Genomic DNA, 19,264 nt, shown 5'->3' on the forward strand with positions numbered 1-19,264 from the left:
CTTGCGTAGTTAGGTTAAAGGGAAGACCGCTGACATCTCATATCAATGGCATCTCCAAAAGCATATTGATGGCCAGTATGGGGATTGAACCCATGACCTTGGCGTTATTAGCACCACGCTCTGACCATCTGAGCTAACCGGCCCTTTTTCACTTGTTAATTCAAGTCCATTACTTCCAAAATTATAGCAGGACACAACGTGCAAAATGCAAGAATTTATTTAATGGTCAGTCGGGTGTGAAACCCCATCAGCTTTACTTGCGTAGTTAGGTTAAAGGGAAGACCGCTGACATCTCATATGAATGGAATGACCTCAATTTTAAAGTAACATTGCTTACACCATATTTCTTATAATGAGCCTTGAGCTATCAACCACGAAGGGACTCGAACCCTCAATCTTCTGATCCGAAGTCAGACGCCTTGTCCATTAGGCCACATGGTCGCTAAATGCAGGATTGTTGCACTTCACAAGTGCAATGGTTTAGATGCTGAGGAGGGAGCTATCCTTTGTCCAAAGACATACTGCAAAGCTGGCTTAAATGGTACACTGCTGACTTCACATGTGAAAGTCATTGGGATTAGTGCCCACCTCATCCAACAAAATCCTCCGGCAGAGAAAAACACTTTCTATTTCAAATTTACAATTACAGCTTGAAACTTAAACAATTGTAGAAATATAGATTATTTACACTGTGCAGCAAACGGGCTTCCACAAAGTGTCTTTGAATGAGGCTAGAGCTTTTAACCTTGAAGGGATTCAAAACCAGCTCTCTTTTTCCATGATATTTATCTGTATCAATACTGTATCATAAGTTGAATGGCAATTGTAGAGACATTCTTTTGTTAAATAACCATTACTGGCCAGTATGGGGATTGAACCCATGACCTTGGCGTTATTAGCACCACGCTCTGACCATCTGAGCTAACCGGCCCTTTTTCACTTGTTAATTCAAGTCCATTACTTCCAAAATTATAGCAGGACAGAACGTGCAAAATGCAAGAATTTATTTAATGGTCAGTCGGGTGTGAAACCCCATCAGCTTTACTTGCGTAGTTAGGTTAAAGGGAAGACCGCTGACATCTCATATGAATGGAATGACCTCAATTTTAAAGTAACATTGCTTACACCATATTTCTTATAATGAGCCTTGAGCTATCAACCACGAAGGGACTCGAACCCTCAATTTTCTGATCCGAAGTCAGACGCCTTGTCCATTAGGCCACATGGTCACTAAATGCAGGATTGTTGCACTTCACAAGTGCAATGGTTTAGATGCTGAGGAGGGAGCTATCCTTTGTCCAAAGACATACTGCAAAGCTGGCTTAAATGGTACACTGCTGACTTCACATGTGAAAGTCATTGGGATTAGTACCCACCTCATCCAACAAAATCCTCCGGCAGAGAAAAACACTTTCTATTTCAAACTTACAATTACAGCTTGAAACTTAAACAATTGTAGAAATATAGATTATTTACACTGTGCAGCAAACGGGCTTCCACAAAGTGTCTTTGAATGAGGCTAGAGCTTTTAACCTTGAAGGGATTCAAAACCAGCTCTCTTTTTCCATGATATTTATCTGTATCAATACTGTATCATAAGTTGAATGCAATTGTAGAGACATTCTTTTGTTAAATAACCATTACTGGCCAGTATGGGGATTGAACCCATGACCTTGGCGTTATTAGCACCACGCTCTGACCATCTGAGCTAACCGGCCCTTTTTCACTTGTTAATTCAACTCCATTACTTCCAGAATTATAGCAGGACAGAACGTGCAAAATGCAAGCATTTATTTAATGGTCAATCGGGTGTGAAACCCCATCAGCTTTACTTGCGTAGTTAGGTTAAAGGGAAGACCGCTGACATCTCATATCAATGGCATCTCCAAAAGCATATTGATGGCTAGTATGGGGATTGAACCCATGACCTTGGCGTTATTAGCACCACGCTCTGACCATATGAGCTAACCGGCCCTTTTTCACTTGTTAATTCAAGTCCATTACTTCCAAAATTATAGCAGGACAGAACGTGCAAAATGCAAGAATTTATTTAATGGTCAGTCGGGTGTGAAACCCCATCAGCTTTACTTGCGTAGTTAGGTTAAAGGGAAGACCGCTGACATCTCATATGAATGGAATGACCTCAATTTTAAAGTAACATTGCTTACACCATATTTCTTATAATGAGCCTTGAGCTATCAACCACGAAGGGACTCGAACCCTCAATTTTCTGATCCGAAGTCAGACGCCTTGTCCATTAGGCCACATGGTCACTAAATGCAGGATTGTTGCACTTCACAAGTGCAATGGTTTAGATGCTGAGGAGGGAGCTATCCTTTGTCCAAAGACATACTGCAAAGCTGGCTTAAATGGTACACTGCTGACTTCACATGTGAAAGTCATTGGGATTAGTGCCCACCTCATCCAACAAAATCCTCCGGCAGAGAAAAACACTTTCTATTTCAAACTTACAATTACAGCTTGAAACTTAAACAATTGTAGAAATATAGATTATTTACACTGTGCAGCAAACGGGCTTCCACAAAGTGTCTTGGAATGAGGCTAGAGCTTTTAACCTTTAAGGGATTCAAAACCAGCTCTCTTTTTCCATGATATTTATCTGTATCAATACTGTATCATAAGTTGAACGGCAATTGTAGAGACATTCTTTTGTTAAATAACCATTACTGGCCAGTATGGGGATTGAACCCATGACCTTGGCATTATTAGCACCACGCTCTGACCATCTGAGCTAACCGGCCGGCCCTTTTTCACTTGTTAATTCAACTCCATTACTTCCAGAATTATAGCAGGACAGAACGTGCAAAATGCAAGCATTTATTTAATGGTCAATCGGGTGTGAAACCCCATCAGCTTTACTTGCGTAGTTAGGTTAAAGGGAAGACCGCTGACATCTCATATCAATGGCATCTCCAAAAGCATATTGATGGCCAGTATGGGGATTGAACCCATGACCTTGGCGTTATTAGCACCACGCTCTGACCATCTGAGCTAACCGGCCCTTTTTCACTTGTTAATTCAAGTCCATTACTTCCAAAATTATAGCAGGACAGAACGTGCAAAATGCAAGAATTTATTTAATGGTCAGTCGGGTGTGAAACCCCATCAGCTTTACTTGCGTAGTTAGGTTAAAGGGAAGACCGCTGACATCTCATATGAATGGAATGACCTCAATTTTAAAGTAACATTGCTTACACCATATTTCTTATAATGAGCCTTGAGCTATCAACCACGAAGGGACTCGAACCCTCAATCTTCTGATCCGAAGTCAGACGCCTTGTCCATTAGGCCACATGGTCGCTAAATGCAGGATTGTTGCACTTCACAAGTGCAATGGTTTAGATGCTGAGGAGGGAGCTATCCTTTGTCCAAAGACATACTTTCAAAGCTGGCTTAAATGGTACACTGCTGACTTCACATGTGAAAGTCATTGGGATTAGTGCCCACCTCATCCAACAAAATCCTCCGGCAGAGAAAAACACTTTCTATTTCAAATTTACAATTACAGCTTGAAACTTAAACAATTGTAGAAATATAGATTATTTACACTGTGCAGCAAACGGGCTTCCACAAAGTGTCTTTGAATGAGGCTAGAGCTTTTAACCTTGAAGGGATTCAAAACCAGCTCTCTTTTTCCATGATATTTATCTGTATCAATACTGTATCATAAGTTGAATGGCAATTGTAGAGACATTCTTTTGTTAAATAACCATTACTGGCCAGTATGGGGATTGAACCCATGACCTTGGCGTTATTAGCACCACGCTCTGACCATCTGAGCTAACCGGCCCTTTTTCACTTGTTAATTCAACTCCATTACTTCCAGAATTATAGCAGGACAGAACGTGCAAAATGCAAGCATTTATTTAATGGTCAATCGGGTGTGAAACCCCATCAGCTTTACTTGCGTAGTTAGGTTAAAGGGAAGACCGCTGACATCTCATATCAATGGCATCTCCAAAAGCATATTGATGGCCAGTATGGGGATTGAACCCATGACCTTGGCGTTATTAGCACCACACTCTGACCATCTGAGCTAACCGGCCCTTTTTCACTTGTTAATTCAAGTCCATTACTTCCAAAATTATAGCAGGACAGAACGTGCAAAATGCAAGAATTTATTTAATGGTCAATCGGGTGTGAAACCCCATCAGCTTTACTTGCGTAGTTAGGTTAAAGGGAAGACCGCTGACATTTCATATGAATGGAATGACCTCAATTTTAAAGTAACATTGCTTACACCATATTTCTTATAATGAGCCTTGAGCTATCAACCACGAAGGGACTCGAACCCTCAATCTTCTGATCCGAAGTCAGACACCTTGTCCATTAGGCCACATGGTCGCTAAATGCAGGGTTGTTGCACTTCACAAGTGCAATGGTTTAGATGCTGAGGAGGGAGCTATCCTTTGTCCAAAGACATACTGCAAAGCTGGCTTAAATGGTACACTGCTGACTTCACATGTGAAAGTCATTGGGATTAGTGCCCACCTCATCCAACAAAATCCTCCGGCAGAGAAAAACACTTTCTATTTCAAACTTACAATTACAGCTTGAAACTTAAACAATTGTAGAAATATAGATTATTTACACTGTGCAGCAAACGGGCTTCCACAAAGTGTCTTTGAATGAGGCTAGAGCTTTTAACCTTGAAGGGATTCAAAACCAGCTCTCTTTTTCCATGATATTTATCTGTATCAATACTGTATCATAAGTTGAATGGCAATTGTAGAGACATTCTTTTGTTAAATAACCATTACTGGCCAGTATGGGGATTGAACCCATGACCTTGGCATTATTAGCACCACGCTCTGACCATCTGAGCTAACCGGCCGGCCCTTTTTCAATTGTTAATTCAACTCCATTACTTCCAGAATTATAGCAGGACAGAACGTGCAAAATGCAAGCATTTATTTAATGGTCAATCGGGTGTGAAACCCCATCAGCTTTACTTGCGTAGTTAGGTTAAAGGGAAGACCGCTGACATCTCATATCAATGGCATCTCCAAAAGCATATTGATGGCCAGTATGGGGATTGAACCCATGACCTTGGCGTTATTAGCACCACGCTCTGACCATCTGAGCTAACCGGCCCTTTTTCACTTGTTAATTCAAGTCCATTACTTCCAAAATTATAGCAGGACAGAACGTGCAAAATGCAAGAATTTATTTAATGGTCAATCGGGTGTGAAACCCCATCAGCTTTACTTGCGTAGTTAGGTTAAAGGGAAGACCGCTGACATCTCATATGAATGGAATGACCTCAATTTTAAAGTAACATTGCTTACACCATATTTCTTATAATGAGCCTTGAGCTATCAACCACGAAGGGACTCGAACCCTCAATCTTCTGATCCGAAGTCAGACACCTTGTCCATTAGGCCACATGGTCGCTAAATGCAGGATTGTTGCACTTCACAAGTGCAATGGTTTAGATGCTGAGGAGGGAGCTATCCTTTGTCCAAAGACATACTGCAAAGCTGGCTTAAATGGTACACTGCTGACTTCACATGTGAAAGTTATTGGGATTAGTGCCCACCTCATCCAACAAAATCCTCCGGCAGAGAAAAACACTTTCTATTTCAAACTTACAATTACAGCTTGAAACTTAAACAATTGTAGAAATATAGATTATTTACACTGTGCAGCAAACGGGCTTCCACAAAGTGTCTTTGAATGAGGCTAGAGCTTTTAACCTTGAAGGGATTCAAAACCAGCTCTCTTTTTCCATGATATTTATCTGTATCAATACTGTATCATAAGTTGAATGGCAATTGTAGAGACATTCTTTTGTTAAATAACCATTACTGGCCAGTATGGGGATTGAACCCATGACCTTGGCATTATTAGCACCACGCTCTGACCATCTGAGCTAACCGGCTCTTTTGCACTTGTTAATTCAACTCCATTACTTCCAAAATTATAGCAGGACAGAACGTGCAAAATGCAAGCATTTATTTAATGGTCAATAGGGTGTGAAACCCATCAGCTTTACTTGCGTAGTTAGGTTAAAGGGAAGACTGCTGACATCTCATATGAATGGAATGACCTCAATTTTAAAGTAACATTGCTTAAACCATATTTCTTATAATGAGCCTTGAGCTATCAACCACGAAGGGACTCGAACTCTCAATCTTCTGATCCGAATTCAGACACCTTGTCCATTAGGCCACATGGTCTCAAAATACAGGATTGTTACACTTCAGAAGTGCAATGGTTTAGATGCTGCGGAGGAGGGAGCTAACCTTTGTCCAAAGACATACTTTCAAAGCTGGCTTAAATGGTACACTGCTGACTTCACATGTGAAAGTCATTGGGATTAGTGCCCACCTCATCCAACAAAATCCTCCGGCAGAGAAAAACACTTTCTATTTCAAACTTACAATTACAGCTTGAAACTTAAACAATTGTAGAAATATAGATTATTTACACTGTGCAGCAAACGGGCTTCCACAAAATGTCTTTGAATGAGGCTAGAGCTTTTAACCTTGAAGGGATTCAAAACCAGCTCTCTTTTTCCATGATATTTATCTGTATCAATACTGTATCATAAGTTGAACTGCAATTGTAGAGACATTCTTTTGTTAAATAACCATTACTGGCCAGTATGGGGATTGAACCCATGACCTTAGCATTATTAGCACCACTCTCTGACCATCTGAGCTAACCGGCCCTTTTTCGCTTGTTAATTCAACTCCATTACTTCCAAAATTATAGCAGGACAGAACATGCAAAATGCAATACTAAAACCATTGCATAAAAACACTTAGGACAGAATTTTAAATCGGACTAAATAATAAGCAATAATAATAAAAATCATAAAATTATAAAACAGCACATAAATGCCAGACTAAATAGATGGATCTTTAGTTTCTGTTTAGTTACTCTGGCAGTAGAATTTTAAAATAAATTTTTGCTTGCTTCTTGTATTCTTTGGTAGACCAGGAAGGAGAGCATTGCAATAGACCAGCCTGCTAGTTATAACAGCGTGCATCACTCCCTCTCTGTGTTGCTCAGAGAAAAAGAAATGGCTTCAAATGATAAAATACTGTTTTTGAGATATTTCGCACGAGAGCCTTGAGATTAAAATCAGAGTCAAAAATCACACCCAGATTTCTTGCTTCTTGGCTTGGGTTGAATCCTTCTGCGCTCACAGCCAGTTTCTCTCTCTGAGCCTTTGAACCATTTGTTAGTTTTTCTGTTTTGTCGTGGTTGAGCTGTAAACGTTTTTAAAACCCTGTGAAGCCTGACACATCAAATAATATTCAGAAAATTCTGAGTTTTTGACCTTAAGTCCAAAAATAAAATATATATATATTTTTTTGTATTTACATATCAGATTTTTTTTTGTATCACATGTGATACATCAGGCATATTTATCAATTTATTGATCACAACAATGAACGAAACATTAATTAATTAGAGTTTGCTTCAATACAGTAAATATTCATATTGAAATATTAGTAACGCTATAAATGTTATTCTTACCGTAACTGTTTCAAAATTAGCAACGATTTCCCTGCCGAAAACGAACGAGTCACGTCATGACGGCTGCCATTTTGGAAATTAAATTTAAATGCCTGCTACTGCCTGCAGTGCATGGAAAATCCACCAGATGAGAGCAGACATGTATAGGATTGTATTCAACAGGTTTTTCAGGAAAGTATTGCTCATGTTAATTACATAGAGGTCTATGAAACTCATGTAGCAAATATGATACAAATGGCGCTACAGGGTTTTAAAAGCAAAAAAAAAAAAATTCTAAAGCAGCGGTCCTAAAATCGATCTTTGTGGTGCCCCACAACTTCATAGTGTTCGGAGGAGTGGTCATCTGTAGAATTTTCTTCTACTAGGATATGAAGAAAAGAATGTAGGACGCATGCTCAACAATATAAGGCAAGGATATACGAAGGTTGCGCTGTTAGGGTTATCTAGCCTTTTAGTTTTGTTTCAATTTCCTTTGGTTTCAATTTCTTTGTTTCATAGCATAAACTATTCCATCACATTTTACCGTTATGTGCACCCACAGTAATGATAAAGTCTGAACACCTTGAAGCCTGCCTCCTCTGGACAATTTCTTTGTTTGTAGGCAAGGTATTCTTCCTTGCTTTTAAAGTCAAACCAGATCATTTGTTGCAGATGGTAAAGATACGGGCGCGGTGAGGTGGAGGGAAAAAAACACCATGAAATCACCTTTTGTTATTTATTCCCTCCTTTTATATAACAGTTAATTAGCATTGTACTGACGCAAGCTGGGGAGTTGTGAACCAGTGTTTGGTGTTTGATACCAATGACTCTGTGTCTGAGTCATCGTGTCACCTACCTCGAACGGGTTGTTAGGTCAAAAGAACAGCAAACCGTTGTTGTGACAGCTAATACGCTTGTTGAGGCTTGTTTGGAGGGGGTGTTCTGTGTCTTTGTACGTGTGTAAGTGCAGGTGTCCTGACGAGCTGCGCATGCTGCTTAATAATAATAATAATCAGCCAGTGCTTTGGATGTAAAGTGAACATTTAGATTTTGCTATTTTCTTACCCAGTTGCTCAACACTCAACACCCCTTGAGCTAAAATATTGGCTCTATATTTTTATTTAAAAAAAGATCAGATGTGTAATGTGAACAATGTCCCTCTAGGTGACCGACCCTCCCACTGCTCTAATACATATCACATACAAATCAATTTTGGTCATAAAATGTTAATGATACTAGTTTTTGCCTGAAGATGGTCATTCACAAGAAGTTGGAGTTTACCCTAATTTAAACTCTTTATTTATCCAATCATAGGTTGTTTACTTTAGCTTCATCTGACTTCCAGGCAGAATGTACGATTTGATGATTCTCTTTGATGGACTGTCATAGATATAATTAATAATTCTATAGGTAATGTATAGAATTATATGATTGACCAAGTAAACGAGGGATCTATAGGGAGACAGGATCTGAGCAAAGGAGCAAGTGTGTGTTTGAGGGTTAAAATGGAAATTTATTAGGTCAAAATTACTGGGACTATGAGCAGGGATACTACCAATTCGACATTTAAAGGTCAGACAGACTGGCAAGTGTAGAACAGTTTTGAGTTTGCCCTGTTCCCTCCAGTTGGGTAAAGCAGATTGTGAGGTTTAGATCGTGAATTTGATTATCAAGTGTCTATATTGTGTGTCTATATCACTGCAGCGTTATCGAATTTAAAGCCTAAATTAAGACAATTTGATAAGTAGGTTGGCAGTGTGGGGTAGTTCATTTTTGAAGGTGAAGTCTTACAGGATTATACTTTAAAAACATCTATTAAGGTCACAGTTCTGTCCAATTGCTTGCTCTCAAAACTTGTTCTGCACTAACAAATCCGTCTCTTCAATCTTAAATTGTAAATTAATTACTGCTCAAATTTTGTTTGTGCTCCCTCGATTGTTTTCTTATAATAAACTGCCAAGTATCAATCCTGACAAGACACTGAACCATACCCTTATTGTAAACCGCCTGGAGTTAGAACGTGATCTTAAGCATCTAAAATAGAATTGAGCACATAAGTGATACAGAAGCTGGGACATAATAGGTTGCGAATGAAAAGAAACAGCATGTAGAGGAAGAATATAAGTGCGATAAAGTGGGAGAAGGAAAGAGTAGCTAACGTCCGGAGTGGCTGTGGAGAGTGCTGAGTGGGTGGGGTGGTGGTGGTGGAGGAGGAGGAGAGCTGAAGCTGGAGCTAGTGGTCTCAGCCTCCTTCTCAGAATTATCCCTTAGTGACGCAAGCTCCTCCACTCACATCCTGACAGCTGCTCCCTGCCTGGTTACAGCGCTCCTGGGCCTGTCCAATAACATTCATGTTCATTTCCGCTTTAATGCATGACTTTCCCCCACTGGGTTTACCAATACAGCTCCATTTAGGCTCATTAGTACATACTGACTTACCTTTTTTTTGTATTCATCTAATCTATGCACTAGTGGGACCTCGGTGTCGCACACACACCGGATCCGCTTTCTTTTGATGAAGAGAAGCTGTGATAGAAAATAAGCCGTTATTCTTAATCCACTTGTCTCCGGCACTGTCCTTCCTGAGTTACGACACACAGATGGAATACGCCAAAATACACCGGATGCTCCAGAGATAAATGAACGGCCTTTAGTGTTTTTATGTTGTTTTCTCTTTACGTTTAAATAGTGGTGGGCGGTATCCGGTATACCGGTTTCAATTTCACGTATGATATAAATTTTTCACACACCGCCATACCGGTGTATAGCCGAAACAACTAACATTAATCATGGTTATAACTTTATAACACAACAATTAATAACCCACAACTAATGCGCTTTAACAGGGCAATACACCACGACGCAACAGTTTGTGACACATAAACAATTTGTAACACTAATAATTGTACATTTATAAAATTACACTGCCGAACGGCATGCTGGGTACAGCTCGCTAGCTAGCCCGCTAGCACAACAGTCTGTTAACAGCTGGGAGAGGCTCCGTCGCTACAATAACGTTACATTAAAGAACATAAAAGGTGCAGGATGGACAAAGACAGACCGGAGATGCACCGATAGAGTCTGTGCCCAAGAGAGGAGCTGTGTCTGCTGTTTGGAAGTGTTTAAAAAATCCGACATAGACCAAAAGACTATATATTGCAAAGTTTGTCGAGCCACTGTTGTTGACGCTGGTGGTAACACGAGCAACTTACTCCATCACCTCAGCAGAAAACATGAGTTGGAATACCAAGAATGTGATTACGGTCGTCAACCAGTAACGTTAACGCGAGTGAAACAGTGAAGCCAAAGGGTCACACATCGCTTGAAGAGGCATTTGCTCGAACCACTGCATATGACAAGAAAAGCAAGCGGTGTAGCGACATTACGAACGCAATAATGATCCAGCAATGCAAGGACATGGTCCCGCTACAGACAGTCGAGAAAGACGGGCTCAGAGCAATGATTAAAACACTGAATTCAAGGTATGGCGACAATACTTCAGCCAAACTGCTATCCCAACATAATACGAACAAACGAGCAAAGCATTTATACATAATGACATCAAATGTTTTTATATTCTATGACAGTAGAGTAAGCCACTATAAACCTATATAAAAACACACAAAACATACCGTGAAACCGCCAGAATCTTAAAAAAATACTGTGATACACATTTTTGGTCATACCGCCCAGCATTACGTTTAAGTACTGTAGCAATACAGTAATGACATAATTCCAGTGGCGGCTGGTCAATAGAGGGCGCTAGGGCGCCGCCCCACCTTGAGCCACAACAAATAAAAAAAAATTAATAATAATAATAATAAACTATACAAATTGTCAATATTTATGTTTTTGAAATATGGAATCACCCAGTAATATGTGTAAAATATGATATCTGCGGTAAATATATGCTTTTCCTGCACGTCCTCTCCCGCCTGTCTGCACGTCCTCTCCGCGTGTGCACGTCTCAGCTGGCTGGGGCGCTGGCAAAACTGCCCCAAAGAGGCGGGTCTATGAAGCAGTTTAGCCAATGATGCTTTAATGCTGATTAACGATATAAATGAGTGACATACAATTTAGCCAATCAGCGTTCTCAAATAGATTCAGCAGAATCGATTCTGCCCCAAGCTGCGCGTTCCCGTCTGGACTAGACTCTACAGGCGAGCGCGAGCGCCAGCGCGAGCACTGCTCCTCCAAGATCCGTTTGAGAGGAGAACTTTGGCGGATAAACTGCAGGTGAAAGAGCTGATATCAGATCAACCTGACCTCACAATCAGACAGCAGACTAGCAGGAAAGGGAAGCAGTACATGCGAAGCTTCTCTACCAGCTGTACACCAGACAGGTTTGGCTGGATGCAGTCAAGTCATAACTTATTTAGCTTTTTAAAACAACGGGGACAGATCCAGTATGGACAGTTACGGGAGTGAGAGACATGAAGCACCTGCTGAGGAATGGATATTTATAAATAAATAATTATATATATAGATGTGTGTGTGTGTGTGTGTGTGTGTTTTATATTATAGTGAATATTATTATATGATATATATATTATTATATTATAGTGAATATTATTATATGATATATATATTATTATATTATAGTGAATATTATTATATGATATATATATTATTATATTATAGTGAATATAATTATATGATATATATATTATTATATGATATATATATATTATTATATTATAGTGAATATTATTATGTGATATATATATTATTATATTATAGTGAATATTATTATATGATATATATATTATTATATTATACTGAATTGCCTGTGAGGGTGACAAAAATAAGATGTCCTGACGTGTTTGTCAAAGTGTTATTTACTGCTTTTTTCATGTTGGAATAAAGGTTAAATATTTAACTGCAAAGTAGTAATGCGTGTTTGATACCTTCATTTTTTTGCATTAAATCATACTGGGATGTTTGCTGAAATTTATTGGATGTGGCACAGCCCTACCTAACATGTTGCACCAGCCGCCACTGCATAATTCTCTTTCCTCAATAAAACATCTAAATACTTTAAAGGTGAATTATTAAAAGATTAATGGAAAATAACAATGACAGACAAAAGTGACGCGAAATTAGGCCTTAAAATTATAAAACTTACCGAAGAATATTGCAGGTCCAAGTGTAGTTCAAATTAAAATACAGACTTAATACGACCGATTGATAGCAGTACCATTGTAGACAATTGGATGTAATTATTTGGTGGGTTTAATGACAGAGTGCATCTTTTTATATGAAATCTGAGTTGCTTCCATGATACTGACATTGAAATCTTTTTCCATGGTGGCCTTAATTATTTTGGTTATTCATGGAATTAAATCTGAATCAATTGGAAGTTGAAGTGAAATGAGAGGAACATGAGTCAAAACTACATGAAAAAAAAGCTTCAGTACATGGGGTGAAGGGATATGAAACAGTTAGATAGCAAAAGGAAAAATGATGAAGGCCACATCCACCACAGCGTTATTCGACAATCCCATCTTGGTCGTACATTCTCAACAGATGCTCGTTTGCTCTCATGGCAACCGCTAATGTTGTACTGCAAAAGAACAAGAAACATGTACGGGAAGAACTTAGTGCCCCTTTGATAGAAACTTGTAGGACAAAAATGGAAACTCTTCAACTGGCTGTACAAGACAAAAAACACAACAACTTCCTCCTTCACTCTCTATCATCATCATGCTCTCAGCTCAGACCTTAAGTAACACACACAGCCTGCATAGTCTCCCAAACCATTAACAAGGACCAGGAGCAATAGGCAAGCAGACACTGTAGGTCTACTCCTAAAAATGCTTGTTTTGGTGTGTGGGTTGGAAATTATAAAATATGCAAAGAACATGTAAAAGGACAAAAACAAGGCTATGAAAGGCTGAAAGGGTTATCAATCAACATAGTGGGTTCTGATTTTGGAGTCAGGCGCACGTATTGCTACTCAGCTGAACTTCTCCTTTAAGGGGACCCGGAAGTGCTTGACAAACCGGATGTACAGCCTTCCCAATGTGACTTACGTTGGCAAACATCGTTATGTTTTAATGCTGTCTTCGTCTAGTGGCTTAAAGTCTGCAAAATGTTTCTTACCACCGCAAATTGTGGGTATTTCAATGGATGTAGTTAATTAAAGGTCGTTTGCATGCGCATGCAATGCTGTCTAAAACGTGTCAGTTTGCTAACCTTAACTTAGCTAACGTACCGTTAGCTTTTGACTCTTGGGGTTAGTCAACATTACCTAACGTGGCGTCGTCTATGCTTACTTATGTTTTCTATTTTTGTAGCTAAGTGTTGTGAATTTCAAATGCTGCCTCGCTCGGCTGTCACTGTTGTGTAATGTTACCCAGCGGTCAATTTGAGTTAAGCTAGTAGTTGGCTAACTGTTAGCCAGATTACTCGCTATTAAAGTCGTTAGCGTTGCATTCATAAATAATATTTGTCTAATGTAATCAATCTATCTCATTTTGATACCCACCCTCTGCTCTTTTTCATGTTTCAGTGGCCAAGGCAAAGTCAAAGTAAGTGGAAATAATAAAATAGGAACGTTAAGATGTATCATCTGTGTCATTGTTATTGTCCCAGGAAAGCTTCAAAGCGTTGGCAAGAAAATACCAAATGCCCTTTACTGGCTGAAGTGTTGACCAATGCTATTTTGTGTCAGGACCATCTTGGTGCAGATGATGAGCGCTGCAGGGACAGGCTACTTCTTCAACACGAAGAGGAACCGTCTCAGAGAGAAGCTGGTGCTGCGCAAAAACGATCCGTTTGGTAAGTTATGAATAACCAGCTGTGTATGCTCTGCACATGTAACATACATGTAACATACATACTATAACCCTTTATTGAGCATTAGTCTGTGCTGAAAAATAACAAAAGGACAAACCCATGTTCATGGTAATGGTACCAAGCTGTTAATGTTTTAAAACAGCAGCTGGACTTTCAGCATGGTGTATATCTGCACTGTAGCAGGAAACTGTCTCAGTCCAGATCATTAAAATGAATCACAGACGAAAAACCTCCACGATAATGTTGAGAAACTGATTTCTGGTTTTACTTTGGCAGACATTGGAAATAATACTGCATTGGTGAAACAACTAATTGTACAATTCAATTGTAACAAGTTGTTATTGGAAATGTCTGCATTCAGACTGTCAGACATTTAAAACTGTTGCGTATTTGTTGTATGGTGTTGTAACAGTTTGGTGGGGGAAGCCGCTAAAGTAGATAACTCGATGTGATAGTGTTGATGAATTTAATTTAAAGTCGCCTCTCTGTCTTTGCAGTGAACAAGCACGTCCTGTTTTTTGAGAAGAGGAAGATCAAATCGATTTGACAATGCACCAAAATATATGGACAACAGAAACCTGCTTGGTTTGAACAGACCTTTATTTTCTTCTTTTATTGTCATGGATTATACAAGCTGTTTCGTCAGTCAACATTTCTGTTTGGCTGGTTGACACGTTCTCGAGGATTTCTGATGGGATCTACAAAAAAGGCCTCTACTCCGCCCCCTGCACCAGATCAGCATGACGCAAACCCCGGCTGAGCTTCAAGAAAGTCATTATAAACGTGTCATTGATTACAATTCAGTCAAGTGTTTTGTAACTTTATATTTAAACGGGATACCTTTCAATGAAACCATTTGTGAAATATGATTTATTTGGGCAAATTGTAAGAATCTGTCAATTATTAAACAGTTTAAAACCATTGAGATTGTCTGTTGTAAGCAGGCTTGTCACCACACAGGCACCATTCATATGTCTGTTATATCAACAGCCAAATTGAGGTCAGCTTTATATTAAAATAGCAGTGACTACTTCGTAAACATTCCTCAGTAGTTTTATAATTGTGTTCAATGACAGCCATTTCAGATTTGGTCCATTAACGCTGGTGTCTACTCGCTGATTTGCTGCTCTCAGAACAGTTCAGCTGGTAGGTCCTTTTTGAAGGGGTACGACTTCTGCGTGCCAACAGTCTGCACACTCACTCCTGCCACCTGATTGGCTCTGCGGGCCATCTCCTCCAGAGGCATTGTGGGATAATGAGCCATGTAACATGCCAGCGCTCCAATAAAGCTGTCTCCAGCTCCCTGAGAAGAAACAATATTACAAGAACGCTTTATTAAATTCCACCTGTGGTTCAAGCCGTTCCACTGTGTAATGCAGCAGCTGTGCCCTACTCAGCACAATCATAAAACCTAGAGTAGACTGCAGTGCTCCGTTGTGAGGAGTAATTAGACGAATCCTGAATTCATCTCAAACGTTACCGTTTTAAAATGTTTATATATATATATATGGATATGGATATATATATATATATATCCATATATATATATACACATATATATCCATATATACAGTGGGGAAAAAAAGTATTTAGTCAGCCACCAATTGTGCAAGTTCTCCCACTTAAAAAGATGAGAGATGCCTGTAATTTTTATCATAGGTACACTTCAACTATGAGAGACAGAATGGGGGGAAAGAATCCAGGAAATCACATTGTAGGATTTTTAATGAATTAATTGGTAAATTCCTCGGTAAAATAAGTATTTGGTCACCTACAAACAAGCAAGATTTCTGGCTCTCACAGACCTGTAACTTCTTCTTTAAGAGGCTCCTCTGTCCTCCACTCGTTACCTGTATTAATGGCACCTGTTTGAACTCGTTATCAGTATAAAAGACACCTGTCCACAACCTCAAACAGTCACACTCCAAACTCCACTATGGCCAAGACCAAAGAGCTGTCAAAGGACACCAGAAACAAAATTGTAGACCTGCACCAGGCTGGGAAGACTGAATCTGCAATAGGTAAGCAGCTTGGTGTGAAGAAATCAACTGTGGGAGCAATTATTAGAAAATGGAAGACATACAAGACCACTGATAGTCTCCCTCGATCTGGGGCTCCACGCAAGATCTCACCCCGTGGGGTCAAAATGATCACAAGAACGGTGAACAAAAATCCCAGAACCACACGGGGGGACCTAGTGAATGACCTGCAGAGAGCTGGGACCAAAGTAACAAAGGCTACCATCAGTAACACACTACGCCGCCAGGGACTCAAATCCTGCAGTGCCAGACGTGTCCCCCTGCTTAAGCCAGTACATGTCCAGGCCCGTCTGAAGTTTGCTAGAGAGCATTTGGATGATCCAGAAGAGGATTGGGAGAATGTCATATGGTCAGATGAAACCAAAATAGAACTTTTTGGTAAAAACTCAACTCGTCGTGTTTGGAGGAGAAAGAATGCCGAGTTGCATCCAAAGAACACCATACCTACTGTGAAGCATGGGGGTGGAAACATCATGCTTTGGGGCTGTTTTTCTGCAAGGGGACCAGGACGACTGATCCGTGTAAAGGAAAGAATGAATGGGGCCATGTATCGTGAGATTTTGAGTGGAAACCTCCTTCCATCAGCAAGGGCATTGAAGATGAAACGTGGCTGGGTCTTTCAGCATGACAATGATCCCAAACACACCGCCCGGGCAACGAAGGAGTGGCTTCGTAAGAAGCATTTCAAGGTCCTGGAGTGGCCCAGCCAGTCTCCAGATCTCAACCCCATAGAAAATCTGTGGAGGGAGTTGAAAGTCCGTGTTTCCCAGCGACAGCCCCAAAACATCACTGCTCTAGAGATCTGCATGGAGGAATGGGCCAAAATACCAGCAACAGTGTGTGAAAAGCTTGTGAAGACTTACAGAAAACGTTTGACCTCTGTCATTGCCAACAAAGGGTATATAACAAAGTATTGAGATGAACTTTTGTTATTGACCAAATACTTATTTTCCACCATAATTTGCAAATAAATTCTTTAAAAATCAGACAATGTGATTTTCTGGATTTTCTTTTTCTCATTTTGTCTCTCATAGTTGAGGTATACCTATGATGAAAATTACAGGCCTCTCATCTTTTTAAGTGGGAGTGTATATAGATATATATATATGTATGTATGTGTGTATATATATATGTATATAATACTGAATTTGGGATTTTCCTTTGTCAGTTATAATCATCAAAATTAAAAGAAATAAACATTTGAAATATATCAGTCTGTGTGTAATGAATATAATAGACAAGTTTCACTTTTTGAATGGAATTAGTGAAATAAATCAACTTTTTGATGATAATCTAATTATATGACCAGCACCTGTATGTATATATATGTATATATATGTATATATATGTATGTATATGTATATCTATCTATATCCGTATATATATATCCATATATATATATATATCTCCATATATATATATATATATCTCCATATATATATATGAGAAGGTACATTTTTCAAGTCAACATTTGTTTTCAATAACCAGTCAACAGTAGGGGGTGCTATGCCATTTGTTAGCTTTTTAAAAGTCTTGTGTTGTTTCCTGAAGTCTCAACTACCTTTTGAATGTCACTGAAATGTTCCCATGAGTGAAAGTGTGTCTCAGTCGGCTCTTTCAGAGCAACATCTGTACTACGGGCACTACATGCACCTTCCTATAATGCCAGCAGAAAGATAAACAAGAAGTAAGAAGCATCTTAACAGCAGAGTGATTTACAGTGCATCCTTTCATATTTAGAAAAGCAGAGTACTTTAAACAGAACTACAAGGAGAAGCCAGAAGTCTTCAGTGCATTATCTGTTCCAACGGAAAAAAATACACTATAATTACCCGAACGGACAAAGTAACCATTTGTATTTTTTTCTTTTTCAGAAACACTTTTCTAATCAAACAAACAAACCTACAAAAATCCCCACTGGGTTTACTGATTGCTTTTCAGAGTCAGCTGATTAGCGCATTGCTGCTTGAGTCACTTGTCAGTCATTACTCTGTTTAAACGGATAAACCATCCATTTTCCCCTCCTCGTCTATTGATAGAGAAGGAATGTTCTGTCGACGCCCTGGAGGGAGGGGGGGGTCTCGCTGATGGGAAAAGGCATAATGGTATGTGGCGACACGCTCATGTTTAACCACAAACCCCCCCCACCCCACTACCACCACCCCTGACGCTGGTTCTCACAAGCCCGCTCCATTACTCATCACTGTGGATCTCAAAAGAGTTCATTGCTCTCTTCTGAGCACCTCTGTAAACTCCCTCCCCCTTACCCTCCAACCTCAGAGTAACCCTTTAAGTCAGGGGTAGGGTTGTCTGTTGTGCATGATTCAGTGACATGGGGCAAAAAAAATGAAATAAACCCAAAGCTGACCCCAACCCAGGGCACGAGGAAAAACAGAGGGGCCAAACAAGATAGCCGGGGCAGCTGGAGGGCACGGCCCAGACGACGCATTTCACATCACAAGCACATAAACCGAGATCATTCAAAGCATTCTATGTTCAACCAGGTGATAGATGGAAGCAATGTAGGGAGGAAAAAAAGAGTTCCGATTTGACATTTCAAAGGCCATTATTGCACCCCCACCCCCGCTGCGCGCCACTGGTGTGACTCTCGGAGAGATGCTGGAAAAAGTGAGATCAGAGCTGAAACATTTCACAGGCCTGGTGGATTTCCATGTTTAAAGCCATGGTGTGTTTATGTCTCCTGTCTGGTAGCTGGACCGGGCCACAATGCAAAGGCCAACGTTCGGAAATAAGGCTTTGGTGAAGCCGTCCCACCAGTTTTGGCTCTTGCCCATCTCCCAGTTCACACATTGCGGTTAAAACGATGTTGACTGGTGGGGTGGGGGTTGATGCTTGCAAACCGGTAACAAGTACAGTGAAGAGGCTCGCCTCAACAATTATTAGATCAGATTAGCTCAATAGCTGTCTTTATAGTCATG

General features: G+C 39.9%; 2 protein-coding genes and 13 non-coding genes across 18 annotated transcripts in view; 1 reads left to right on the forward strand and 14 right to left on the reverse strand.

The window, feature by feature from the left end:
• Nucleotides 1-69: 69 nt before the first annotated feature.
• Nucleotides 70-143, reverse strand: trnai-aau (transfer RNA isoleucine (anticodon AAU)). The gene has a single exon. It is a non-coding gene; the product is annotated as a tRNA-Ile (tRNA).
• A 225-nt stretch (nucleotides 144-368) lies between these two features.
• On the reverse strand, nucleotides 369-441 carry trnar-ucg (transfer RNA arginine (anticodon UCG)). Its single transcript has one exon. It is a non-coding gene; the product is annotated as a tRNA-Arg (tRNA).
• A 416-nt stretch (nucleotides 442-857) lies between these two features.
• Nucleotides 858-931, reverse strand: trnai-aau (transfer RNA isoleucine (anticodon AAU)). The gene has a single exon. It is a non-coding gene; the product is annotated as a tRNA-Ile (tRNA).
• Nucleotides 932-1,156: 225 nt separating this feature from the next.
• On the reverse strand, nucleotides 1,157-1,229 carry trnar-ucg (transfer RNA arginine (anticodon UCG)). The gene has a single exon. It is a non-coding gene; the product is annotated as a tRNA-Arg (tRNA).
• A 415-nt stretch (nucleotides 1,230-1,644) lies between these two features.
• trnai-aau (transfer RNA isoleucine (anticodon AAU)) lies at nucleotides 1,645-1,718 on the reverse strand. Its single transcript has one exon. It is a non-coding gene; the product is annotated as a tRNA-Ile (tRNA).
• Nucleotides 1,719-2,199: 481 nt separating this feature from the next.
• trnar-ucg (transfer RNA arginine (anticodon UCG)) lies at nucleotides 2,200-2,272 on the reverse strand. The gene has a single exon. It is a non-coding gene; the product is annotated as a tRNA-Arg (tRNA).
• A 676-nt stretch (nucleotides 2,273-2,948) lies between these two features.
• On the reverse strand, nucleotides 2,949-3,022 carry trnai-aau (transfer RNA isoleucine (anticodon AAU)). Its single transcript has one exon. It is a non-coding gene; the product is annotated as a tRNA-Ile (tRNA).
• A 225-nt stretch (nucleotides 3,023-3,247) lies between these two features.
• On the reverse strand, nucleotides 3,248-3,320 carry trnar-ucg (transfer RNA arginine (anticodon UCG)). The gene has a single exon. It is a non-coding gene; the product is annotated as a tRNA-Arg (tRNA).
• Nucleotides 3,321-3,737: 417 nt separating this feature from the next.
• trnai-aau (transfer RNA isoleucine (anticodon AAU)) lies at nucleotides 3,738-3,811 on the reverse strand. Its single transcript has one exon. It is a non-coding gene; the product is annotated as a tRNA-Ile (tRNA).
• Nucleotides 3,812-3,993: 182 nt separating this feature from the next.
• On the reverse strand, nucleotides 3,994-4,067 carry trnai-aau (transfer RNA isoleucine (anticodon AAU)). The gene has a single exon. It is a non-coding gene; the product is annotated as a tRNA-Ile (tRNA).
• A 225-nt stretch (nucleotides 4,068-4,292) lies between these two features.
• On the reverse strand, nucleotides 4,293-4,365 carry trnar-ucg (transfer RNA arginine (anticodon UCG)). Its single transcript has one exon. It is a non-coding gene; the product is annotated as a tRNA-Arg (tRNA).
• A 676-nt stretch (nucleotides 4,366-5,041) lies between these two features.
• trnai-aau (transfer RNA isoleucine (anticodon AAU)) lies at nucleotides 5,042-5,115 on the reverse strand. The gene has a single exon. It is a non-coding gene; the product is annotated as a tRNA-Ile (tRNA).
• Nucleotides 5,116-5,340: 225 nt separating this feature from the next.
• Nucleotides 5,341-5,413, reverse strand: trnar-ucg (transfer RNA arginine (anticodon UCG)). Its single transcript has one exon. It is a non-coding gene; the product is annotated as a tRNA-Arg (tRNA).
• Nucleotides 5,414-13,471: 8,058 nt separating this feature from the next.
• On the forward strand, nucleotides 13,472-15,207 carry mrpl33 (mitochondrial ribosomal protein L33). The gene is made up of 4 exons (XM_076108225.1): nucleotides 13,472-13,601; nucleotides 14,000-14,018; nucleotides 14,162-14,268; nucleotides 14,784-15,207. The coding sequence occupies exons 1-4, from the start codon at nucleotides 13,580-13,582 to the stop codon at nucleotides 14,831-14,833; spliced, it is 198 nt and encodes a 65-aa protein (XP_075964340.1). The 5' UTR covers nucleotides 13,472-13,579; the 3' UTR covers nucleotides 14,834-15,207.
• Nucleotides 14,869-19,264, reverse strand: part of rbks (ribokinase) — a 37,540-nt gene continuing 33,144 nt past the window's right edge. For all 4 annotated transcript variants that reach the window (XM_076108220.1, XM_076108221.1, XM_076108222.1 and 1 more), the window contains one exon: nucleotides 14,869-15,589. In XM_076108220.1, coding sequence (XP_075964335.1) covers nucleotides 15,416-15,589 — 174 coding nt within the window. In that variant the 3' untranslated portion in view covers nucleotides 14,869-15,415. The remainder of the gene's footprint in view (nucleotides 15,590-19,264) is intronic.

The sequence above is a fragment of the Anarhichas minor genome, unplaced genomic scaffold (genome assembly GCF_050575085.1).
Source record: "Anarhichas minor isolate MPS153535 unplaced genomic scaffold, ASM5057508v1 ptg000040l, whole genome shotgun sequence".
NCBI lineage: Eukaryota > Metazoa > Chordata > Actinopteri > Perciformes > Anarhichadidae > Anarhichas > Anarhichas minor.

What these genes read in the sequence shown, in the direction of transcription:
- mrpl33 (XM_076108225.1), top strand. Translation starts at nt 13,580, where the DNA reads ATGTTTCTTACCACCGCAAATT. An exon ending in GCGCAAAAACGATCCGTTTG is followed by an intron (nt 14,269 to 14,783) that starts GTAAGTTATGAA and finishes CTGTCTTTGCAG; the next exon opens with TGAACAAGCACGTCCTGTTT.